Source organism: Carlito syrichta, unplaced genomic scaffold (genome assembly GCF_000164805.1).
Source record: "Carlito syrichta isolate Samal-C Ts95f unplaced genomic scaffold, Tarsius_syrichta-2.0.1 Scaffold307242, whole genome shotgun sequence".
NCBI classification, from domain to species: Eukaryota; Metazoa; Chordata; class Mammalia; order Primates; family Tarsiidae; genus Carlito; species Carlito syrichta.
This window is the reverse complement of record NW_007251338.1, coordinates 168639-180227: the sequence shown is the minus strand read 5'-3', so window position 1 is coordinate 180227 and position 11589 is coordinate 168639. Positions and strand designations below refer to the sequence as shown.

Below are 11589 nucleotides of genomic sequence, written 5' to 3'. Positions count from 1 at the left end.
GCTCCCGGCCACCGCAGCCTCGCGTGCTGGGCTCCAGCGATCCTTCCGCCTCGGCCTTCCGAGTAGCCGGAATTACAGGCAGGCGCTACCACGTCCGGCTGAGTTTTTGATTTATTGTAGAGATGAGGTCTCGCTGCCCAGGCGGGTCTCAGTCTTTTAAAGCAGTGGTTTCCAAGGAGCATATTGTTAAAAGATAACGTTACCAATAAAAATTTCATGCCCAGATGAGCCTAAGATTAACTCTATATTGTATTTTGCTAGCAGAGTTTCACAATTCTCGTTAGTACACTAAAGGCTCTGAAAAGTCCTGCAGGAAAGAAACCTATTTAACTTCGTTTCAGCTGTTCCCAGATTTATTTGCCCCCCTCCTTTTTAAAGTAATACCTACTCAAGTTATACCAGTGTTCCACAAAACACACCTTAGGGAACACTATTCTAAAGAAATCACAAAGTACCATGTCCCAGCCTCTCCCAGCCCCTCCTGTTTTTCTGTCAAGTTCTGCCATCGTTCAACCATGCTTCAATAGAAAGGGGGTTTCCTAAATAGTTTGCGGTGTGGTCGTGTTTTGAGCAGCCAGCAGCCTCTCTTTGTGCATGACCCAAATGCTGCCAACCCAGGAAGATGTGCCATAATCCCTGTGGAAATACAAGAGATGGTGGGGTGGGGAGTGGGGGAGGGTTTCCTTTACACCAAAGTAGAACTCTGATGTCAGAGCCCTGGAAGCTGTCCAGACTGACTTCTGCCCCCAACCCCCAGTCCATCAGGAAAGACCTTTCAGGCTTGGAGATCCTGCTCCTAGGAGTTGGCGGCCAGAGCTCAACCTAACCAGGAGCCCCTCTGCTGCCTTGCATGGGGCCCCATGTGGGCAGTGACTGGCATACTGCAGCCAACTTGACTCATTCCTAATGCCTGTTCATTCATTCAACATGCATGTGTTGAGCACCCACTCTGTCCCGGGCATGGTTTTATGAAGATATAACTGTGATTAACGAAGCATTTTTGGCTTCAGGGAGTTTACATTCTAGCAGAAATGTGAGACTGAAAGTGTCCTTGTAACATTCCTGTAGTGGCTGTGACTATGAGCTCACTCTTAGCACAGTGACCTCAAACTTCATCGTTCAGAGGTGCAAACAGGAGGCTCTCAGGTTCAGCTGATGGATCTGTTTTGTTTGGACCATATATTGTTTTTAAAATTTTGTGTCAGCTTTTAAAAGTTAGAAGGTTGCACATTAAAAAGTCAGTCCTGGTTTCTCCTGAAAATTCGGGCAATTGGGCAGCTCAGGACCTGTATTCCCACACAGCCACGATTAGGTATGGTTGAGTCATTGCTATTCCCCAAGGCTCACTCTCCAGGTCACCAGGAACATTTGCCGAGCCTGTGGCCTTCCCAACACTGAGGCTGGATGTCTGTTGCCATTTGTCATCAGCTGTCACTACCTGGGTGACTATTTAGTTATGCTTCTCTCCCCACCTCTGCCTCCCCCCCTTCCATCCTTTCCCTCCGATATCTAAATGGTTGTTTTTAAGAAGGAAAATATTTATCTTTACTCATTACTCCATCAAGCGTGGGAAAATAAGATAATCTAAGAGGGAGGGCTCTGCCTATGAATATTGGAGAGAACGTGCTCGTTTGTGGAAGTGAAAATATTCCTACCACCCATCACGAAGTGTGCCTGTGTCTCACATCCAGATGTCTTCACTCATTTGTTACCTGCCTACCTGGCCCCTGTAGGCAACCATGAGGGCTGCTTGTCATAGATGTGTATTAGGTTCCTCAACCAGTGTTCTGTCCAGATTCCTAGGCAGAGCCTGAAGACTTTGAGGAACACTGCCCTCAGAAAATACTCGTCCACTTTCTTTGAAGTTTCTTGCTTTACAGCTGCTCTTTAATCTTCCTTTTGCCAGATAGACTACAACCCCCTGAGCTCATTCAATTAAATGCCCAGGAGCCTACTATGTGCGTGCTCTCCTACTGGGGGCAAAGGATGATGAACTCTGCAGAACGTCACAGGCCATAGGACCGAGCATCCAGGACTGGCAGAAAGAATGTCAATCATCTCATACTACATGCATTTCCACTTTGGCATCTTATTTCCGCCCCACAGATGAGGCAGGTTTTATTATACCACTTTCAAGTGTATCTTATGCTTTTATATTTCTCAGCCTCTCTCTGGGCCAATCTCATTTAGCGCCCTTGCAAATTAAATGCATCTCATTAAATAGAACCCATTTAGGACAATGCCCTTCAGGTGTGTGCATCTTAGTACATCTTTCATTTTAAGACAAGTGTTTGATTTATTTTTCATCTCATTACACTCTTTAAAATTATGTGCATCTCATTACACTCAATGCACTGAGACGACTTATTTCAGGTGTAGACATTACACCCAGTATTATCAGGCAAGAAGATGATTTTTTTCATTTCATTACAAGCCTTACAATTTATGTACATCTCATTACAATCAGCCATTTAAGACAATTCCCTTCAGTTATGTGTATCTCATTATGCCTTTTCATTTTCACATTTTTTTCATCTTATTATTCAGAGAACTCACTTCAGGTGTGTATGTCTCACATCCACCTGTGATTCCTGTGAATTTCTGAGTAGTTGTTTCTGCCATTGTACTGCAATTTTTTTTTTTTTTTTAAGTTGAAATCTCACTGTCACCCAGGCTGGAGGGCAGTGGCACGCTCATGGCCACCGTAGCCTCGACTTGCTGGGCTCCAGCGATCCTTCCGCCTCAGCCTTCCAAGTAGCTGCATTTTTTTATACCAAATTCATTTAAGGCCAGTTCCGCGTACCCACGGACCTCCCGTGATCCCTTTGCATTAAAGGAAGAAGACTGTGTGGTGGTCAAGGCTCAGCCACTAACTTCACCTTACACCCAGGGACCATCTAAAGTAATGTTCCTCACGTGCTGAGGAGTTAGAGGAAATGGTTGCTAAGTGCACCTAAGGTCAATCGTCCATGAAACTCCAGTCCTGTAGTCGACAGTTCACCATGTTCCCAGCTCCTCCCCCAGATGCTGCTGCTCTCCCTGGAAGCCACTCACCCCTGCTGGAGAAGCTGAAGTTGTCATCACTGCCCAGCTTCCAGCAGCCAGACCTCTTCACATTCTTGCTTCCCTTTTAACTGGATAATGCTGTGTATAACATTCAGACATGTTTTGAAGGGTGGTGAAATAACCTTGCTCTCCCCACTCCTCCTGGCCTGGTGATATCTTTGTCTCTCCTCCAACCCCCATCCCAGGGATTCTCAGCTGGGGTGCACCTTAGAATTGCTGACCTACTAAATCAGAATCTCACAGGATGGGACTCAGGTAGGTGCATTTTTAATAGTGCCCCAGAGAGTCTGATCCTGGTTTCACAAAAGGATCTGAAGTTAGTGTTGTGAGCCGAAGATGCCTGGTACTCTCATTGTTGCCCATCCCAGTTGAATTTGCATCTTAAGAATCCAAGCCTAGCGTGAAAACAATTTCTCAGTTCTGGAAAGGGAACTGTGGGTTAGTAAACCCAACTGACCCACACCATGTAGGAATCCACACAGCACACAGTAAATTTTCATCTATCTTTACCTCACAGTGCCTACTGCCTCCCAGGGCAAAGAAGGACAACAGTCACACAGAGCTAACTGCTCCCATCAACTTCCACCCGGTGAACCAAGATCTGCCTTCTGCAGACAGAGGGAATACGCAGGAACCCTCCAGACTGTTGACCTGTGATCTTCAGGGCTCTTGTAATATGTGGGAATGGGAGTTGATGGATCTGCAGGGCCTTTCTCAAACCCCCTGAATTATCCTCCTGATTCCACCTTCCTGCCTAATCATAAAGCATGGGCGGCTTCCTTGAGTGTGTCTGGGTGGTCTGTGTGTTTGTTTTGTCACCCCACCCATCTCCTTGCCAGTAAACGTACCAGGGGGACCCAAAAAACACCAAAATGATCTTTTTTGGAGGGCAAGCCTCTTGTAGTACACTCAGAATTTATTTCTCCAGATTAAATGGTCTACTAAAGTTTTTATCTGGAAGTTTTGAGAGGGTTGTACCACGATTTTCAGAAGAAATATCCCAAGTTGTGGCAAACAGGTGACTGGTTCTTCCATCATGACAATGTACCTGCCCACACTGTCCTGAGTGTTCAGCAGCTTTTTACCAAAAATGGTATGACTTTCGCCCCCTACCCTCCCTATTCACCTGATCTCACCCTAAGTGACTTTTTGTTTGTTTGTTTCCTGGATGAAAAGAGCCCTCAAAGGGAAACATCTTGCCGATGTGGAAGAGGTGAAACAAAAAACAGCAGAAGCACTAAAAGGCATCCAAATTGATAAGTTCAAAACTGTTTTGAGTAGTGGAAAAGGTGTCTCAATAGGTATATTGCATCAAGCAAAGAGTACTTTGAAGGTGGCTAAAGTCTAAATATGTAAGAATATATATGCAACGTTTTTATAAGTAATTTCTGGGTTTTTTGGGTCCCCCCTCATAGAGTCTGTTCCTAAGTGCAAAAATAAATTTGACTTTTCACAGTAGCTCCTCCACCACTTTCCTGAAGGAATTGCCGAGGAGTCAGAATACAATCCAACTCTTGCTCTTGGTTTTGTTTCCTTGTTCCTTGTACCTGGAGGCCACTGGTTCTAGAACGAGCAGTTCTCACAGCTCTCCAGGCTACTACTAAGCAGAATTTAATGAGGGTGAAGGGTAGGTATCAAACTGACTTTAGGGTAACAGGCTGCACTTATCTTGTCTTTCTTTTTTTTTTGTCTTCAAGTCTGTGTCAATTGGATTAAAAAATGGTCTGATCCCCAAGGCTAAAGAGGCCATAGGACCCAGCCCTTTCTGTGTTCCTCAAAGTTTACTAGCAAAAGTAAAAGTCAGGCTGGGCATGGTGGCCCACGTCTATAAACTCAGCACTTTGGGAGGCCGAGGCAAGAGGATTGGTTGAGCCCAGGAGTTCAAGACCAGCCTTGCCAATATAGACTTCATCTCAACAAAAAAGTCAGGTTTGGTGGCACACACCTGTAATCCCAGCTACTAGGGAGGCTGAGGCGGAAGGACCACCTGAACCCAGGAGGTTGAGGTTGTGGTGAACCGTGATGACACCACTGCACTCCAGCCTGGTTGACAGAGGGAGACCCCAACTCAAAAATAAACAAACAAGCAAATAAATAAATGGCACACTTTATTGAGCACTTAGTGCATACATTAGTCACTGAACATTATTTAAAACAACCTGGGAGAATTATTAGTGTTTTATTCATATTCATATTCCTATTTTTAAATGAGAAAACTGAGGCTTGGAGAGATTAATTTTCTAAAACATTATTTAGCTTAATATGTAGTAGAGCAGGAATTTGAACTCAAGACCAAAACCCATGTTCCTTTTGTGAAATAATCTACCTGCTTATTCCTTGGCTGGACCACGGCCAGTCTTGAGGGTCAAGGAGAAAGGCTGCCCCCTTCTCTAAAATCCCAGGAGGCACATGCATCCCTGCACCTGCCTTTGCTTTTCTCCTCCAAGGTCCCAAATGAAATAGCACCCAACAACGTGGGTTCCAATTTAGCCTGCTTCTCCCACAGGAGAGTATCTACCCTGAAACCCACCAGTTCCTAACTTGAACCATCTACATTAGCGAAGGAAGGAGCAGGACTCAATCGCTTTTCATACTTTCAGAGGAGCTTTGCTGTGAGAAGCTAGTTGTGGAGGGGAAGCTGCTGGAATATAGGAGTGGGCAACAGCAGTCACTGCCCTGTTGGTGATGGTCATGCAGATGTGTTTTAGAGGTTGGTGTGTGTCAGGAACTGGGGAGTATGAGGAGTGATCTGTTGGTGACAGCTGACATCCTAGCCCTCTCTCCTGGCCTGTGTAGGAGATTCCTCTTCCTCTTACTTGGAAGGCAAGGCTGGACTCTGAGGTTTTTAGGCTGGACTGCGGAGAGTATGGACAAAAGCAGGTTGAAAGATGGAGGAAGAAAGACAAAAGGAAGGGGGCTAATCTCTGGGTGTAGAATGGGTCCCTAGACAAGAGTAGGGGAGTCAACGGAGGGCAGAGGACAGGCCCAAGGCCCTGGGGTGTTGTCAAATCAGGCAACACCTTGGTGGGGAAAAACAGGGCAACTCTGTTCAAGAAGGAGGGAGGAGAGAGAATGAGGTGGAAATACACCGGACTGGAACATGACACCTGGCTCCCCTGCAACGTGCTTCTTTGATTCTGTGATTCGTTTTCCTGTTTTCTGGCAGGTTATCAGCGGAAGAGAGAGAGGGGAGCAGGACACAAGGGTAGAGAAAAGAGAGGGGGAGAGAGAAACTAGATGTGCTCGCGTCTCTGGGGTTTTCAGACAAAGCTATTATCAAAATGCCAACCAGCGCCTGCCTGGCTAATTTGCATATTCCACGCTGTGCTCTTTGAAGCAGGATGAATATGCATGAAGGCTTGGGCGGGGTGTGGAGCTGCTGGGCTGTGGGCTAAGGTGGCTCATTGTTCTTTTAGAAGAACGGCATTAATAAGAAGCCAAAGCACCTTCCCAGTGAGCGGAGTGGCCTCTGCTTCCCCTCCCTAGTGAAGGGAGGAGAGCAAACCTCAGGCTCAGACAGAAATCCTAACAACTACTCTCCCTTCCTCTCAAGGAAATAAATAATCAGGCGCCATCAAGAACGCGAGTGTCTCTTCTCCAAGAGTAGCATTTAATTACTTTCCTCACCACGCATACTAATCACGGAGGCTGGCTGGGTGATGAGAGTCACCTCTCCTGGCTTCCTTGGAAATGAGGCTGCCATCTCCCATTTCTTGCTTCTGCTGAGAGGAAAGCTGGGCACCCTGAGGTTCTCCCTGCTTTTGACCTCTGGTGAGACCCCCTAAGGTTCTCAGGGATTGGGCTGTGATTGAAGTGCCTAGCACATAGTGGGTGCTCATAAAAGGCTCATGGCATGGACTCGTCGAAGTCCATTAGGACTTGTGTTATAATTTGCCCTAAGACAACTGGATGTCCATGCCTTCTCATTGATAGTCTCTGTCTCTTCTTCCCTGACGACTAGCTCAAGACATTATTCCAGTGAATATAAAAAGGGTTTACTTAATTTTTAAAATCTAATTTGTCCCCAGAACTTAGGGTCACAAGATTCTCCCTTTGAGTTTTCTTTTTGTAGGGTCACATCAGTCTCCCAAAGGAATATGGAATGTTGTGATATTCCATTTGGAAAATGGTTTGTCCCCCATAAATTGTTTGTTTCAACTCTACATAATTAAAGGCTAGCCTCTGACGCTATGGGGGGGGGCTTCCTCACCAGGACTAGGCCTAGCAAAATCCTTTAGTTGATGGAACACACCTAACTTGGAGGTGCTACTAGCCAGACCGACCTTAGAACTACCTAGGAGGGCGCCCTACAGACCTTGGCTCTCTGATACTCCTTGTGAGCATGACCATCCTAGCCTGGACTTGAGATTTACAGGCAAGACTTACTGGAGCCTGAATATCAGCTCGCCCTTGAGTCCGTCCTTGATGTCACTACAATCCAGAAAGACCAGAAGAGAGGAAAGCTAAAGGAAGAAACTTGTGTTCACTTGATAATCACACTATCCATAATTTGCCCAGGTTCAGTATTGAAGAGTCAGGGCTTCACCAATTCCAGAAACCTATAGCAGAGTTTCTCCAAATCTTGATGCAAACATGGGTCCCAAGAAGAGCTTGTTAAAATGCAGATTCCAGCTGGGCTCGGTAGCTCAGCCTGTAATCCAGCGCTTTGGGAGGCTGAGGTGAGTGAATTGCCTGAACCCGCAGGTTCGAGATCCGCCTAGGCAAGTTGGCAAGAACCTCATCTCTACAATAAATCAAAAATTAGCCGGGCATGGTAGCGAGCGCCTATAGTTCCGGCCACTTGGAAGGCTGAGGCAGAAGGATCACCGGAGCCCAGCAGGTCGAGGCTGCGGTGGCCGGGAGCGTCCACTGCACTCCAGTCTGGATGACAGAGTGAGACTCCAACTCAAAAAAATAAAATAAAATAAAATAAAATGCAGATTCCTAGCCAAGTGTGGTGGCTCGCGCCTGTAATCCCAGCACTTTGGGAGGCCGAGGCAAGAGGACTGCCTGGGCCCAAGGGTTTGAGACTAACCTGGGCAACTTGGTGAGACCTCATCTTTATAATAAATCAAAAACTTAGCCAGGCATAGTGGCACGTGCCTTTAGTTCCAGCTACTTGGAAGGATGAGGTGCAAGGATCACCTGAGCCCGGCAGGTCGAGGCTGCAGTGGCCGTGAGCATGCCACTGCACACCAGCCTGGGCGACAGAGTGAGACTCCAACTCAAAAAAAAAAAAAATGCAGATGCTGGTTCTGTAGATCTGGGTTGGGTCCTGAGATTTTGCACTTCTATGCTCCTAGGTGTGGTCAACGCTGCCAACCAGCATAGAAACCACACTTGGAGTAGCAAGACGACTTCATATTCCCTCTAACCTCTGAATGTGGACCAAAGGAGAGAAAAACGAGGAGCGACAGATCTCAGCCCGCCCTGCTCACCTCCTCCCGGAATCAGTGTATCCCTGACACTTGAGATTTATTTTTAACTGCCAGCAGCTTTGATTAGCTTGTCTCTGCTGCTCCAGACACCTGCTGGCAGGATAAATTGGGGGAAAGGAGTGGCTGACCCAGATCTGACAAATCCAAGGCAGGAAGGAAAGCTCTCGGGGGATTCACTGCTTCCTCTTTCCTGAGACTGGTGGAAAAAGCCCGTCGCTGGCAAAGTGTTAAATTTGCTAATGACCTCACACCACCAGTGACCCTGACACCTTTAGCCTTAGTGCCAATGAACTGCAGAACTGAAATCATCTCCTTTTGTTACAGGACTAATATTAATGTCAATCTGTTGACCCTGAGAATTTGCACAGGTACCTACAGTCACTTCTATCTTCCTTTGGCAGCTAGGGCTGTATCTGTGGAGAAGGTCTGCTCTGTGGATATGCCTGAGTCAGAGCTCCCGCACTGGGGCAGTTTCCCTGGTGGGGTAAGTCCCTGTCACCCCAAGGTAAGATTGCTACTGTTCTGCTAGAAAAGCAGAAGCCCAGGAAGTGAGAGGCAGGGCATGGAGGATGCCCTCTGTTGTCACCTACATCCATCTTGTGGCCTTCTCTGGAGCTGCTGATATGATAAGTATGACTTTGCCTGCGATGAGCTCAGTTCAAGTAAACCCTAAACTCCTAACAATCAGTGGAAGTCTCATTGGATAATAAACTTAAGTGCTGGTCTGACGCTACCACTTCTACATGGCCTTAGGGCAGCTACTGAGCATCTCTGCTTCTTGGTTTCCTGCTTAGGAAAATCAGGATAATACTTGGCCGGACATGTTGGCTCATGCCTACAGTCCCAGCACTTTGGGAGGCAGAGGTGAGAGGATTGCCTGAGGCCACGGGTTCGAGACCAGCCTGGGCAACCTGGGGAGACCTCATCTCTACAATAAATCAACAAAAATATTAGCTGGGTGTGATGGCACATGCCTGTAGTTCCAGCTACCTAGAAGGCTGAAGCGAAAGGATCACCTGAGCCCAGCAGGTCAAGGCTGCGGTGGCCGTGAGCATGCCACTGCACTCCAGCCTGGGTGACAGATTGAGACTCTGACTCAAAAAACAAAACAAAACAAAAACAACTTGTACTTACTTCCACATGGGGATACTATGTTGTGAGATAATGTATAGAGAGTGCTAAGGCCAGTGGCAGACCATAGCAAGTGCCCAATAACAGTTTTTTGCTTTCAGAGGGAGGTGTGTGAATTGGCAGGGTTAATATCATTCAAGCCAGGAGATGGAAACAACAGGATTCAGGTTGTGGTGAAATCAAGTGAGCATCCGGGAAACAAGGACAGCATTTGCTTTCTGGTCTGTCAAGACTGGCAGCTGCCTGCCGTTGATGCTGGAGACAGCACGTAGGCATCAGAGTTGCTGGAACTTTAGGGCTGCAGGAAGGGCAGGGAGGGCATTGCAAAGGCATAGGATACTGTTGCTAGGGATAATTGGGACAGACAGGGAGGAGTGGTATCTCCTAGTGCCGAAAACAAGTCACAATACTCATGCTGGAAGAGCTCGGCAGAGCTGAGTGCCCCAGCCCCTGAGCCTCAAGGTTCCTGTGGAGGGCCTGGTGAGGGCTCTAGCAGCCAACCTGACCATCCCTACAGGAGGCCTGCAGCTGCCTCACTTTCTGTCTGCTAACTGCACACTCACTCCGCTAGTCTGACACTGACTCTGACCAGCTGGTTTCTGCAACCCATGGTCCAGTGTCCCTGAACATGGCCAAGCAGCAAAAACTTGAGTCGGTGGTGGTTGGCCTCCTCCTTCCGCCTGTTTTATGGGCAGCCTCGCTATGTTCCATGATCCCACCACGACCCACAACAGGGTACCCTTCCTGCACTGGCTGCCATAGGCCACAGCACAGCATTGAAGGTTGCTACACAGCCTGTCTCTAGAGGGTTTGCAACAGAGGCCAATGGACCCCACACTCCAAAGAACATGAAGAATATTAATTAAATGAAGGTTTTATTTCAAAATTAGTCTTCAGAGTGTAAGCTGTTTTTGAGGGCTGGAGCCAGACTACGTAAAGAGCGGTGACAGCATCTGCCTTCCCTTCCCCCGACACAGGTGGGGAGGAGGCAACGTCACCCGCTCTGTCCCACATCATGCATCCCATGATTACTAGCACTAGAAGCCAACAGCAAAGGACCCCGCGCGTTTGCTCATGTTTAATCCAGGTTAAGCTATACACGTTTAAATACACGTCGGAGGTTACGTGGTGCCATGCAGTCCCTGTGATGGAATGACTCTTGCTCAGTGACCTCCTGCAGCGAGGCTGCTCCAAAGGGCAGGGTTAGGTAGGGCAGAGCACTGAAACGAGAAGAGAGAGGAGAGGATCAGAGCTCAGCTGTGGGCCAGCACCTGCCAGCCAAGATGGCCCTGGCTGAGAGCAGCCACACCACCTCCGAGCAGAGAACTGCCCCCTTAGAGCCAGGGAAGAGCTACAATCCCATAGCTTTTTTCCAGAAGAAGGAAGAGACAGGGGCAGGTGGTTGTCTGGTATAATGAGTAAGTGTACAGGCTTCAGGGCCTGTTTGCCTGAGTTCAAATCCTGGATCCAGCCATTACTAACGCTTTTAAGGAAATTACTTCGAAGCCAGGCATGGTGGCTCACGCCTATAATCCCAGCATTTCGGAGGTTGGAGGTGAGAGGATTGCCTCAGCCCAGGGGTTCGAGACCAGGCTGGAAAACTTGTCGAGACCTCATCATTACAATAAATAAAAAAATTAACTGGGTGTGGTGGTGCATACCTGTAGTCCCTGCTACTCAGGAGACAGAGAATGGAAGGATTGCCTGAGTCCAGCAGGTCAAGGCTGCAGTGGCCATGAGTATGCCACTGGTGACAGAATGAGACTTTGACTCAAAAAAAAAAGAAAATTACTTCATCTACCCATTTGGATGTTTCTTTACCTATACAGTAGAATATACCTGTGTCTATCCCCACAGGCTGGTTGAGAGAAAGTGCTTAGTGAGCCGGGCTCGGTGGCTCAGCCTGTAATCCCGCGCCTTTGGGAGGCTGAGGTGAGTGGATTGGCTGAGCCTG

The 11589-nt window shown here is 47.6% G+C and overlaps 1 protein-coding gene across 1 annotated transcript in view; it reads right to left on the bottom strand.

The window, feature by feature from the left end:
* Nucleotides 1-10491: 10491 nt before the first annotated feature.
* The window catches only part of FEZ1 (fasciculation and elongation protein zeta 1), a 52525-nt gene continuing 51427 nt past the window's right edge, over nucleotides 10492-11589 (bottom strand). Inside the window, exon 10 of the mRNA XM_008064250.1 lies at nucleotides 10492-10855. Within this exon, the coding sequence (XP_008062441.1) occupies nucleotides 10839-10855 (17 nt within the window). The 3' untranslated portion in view covers nucleotides 10492-10838. The remainder of the gene's footprint in view (nucleotides 10856-11589) is intronic.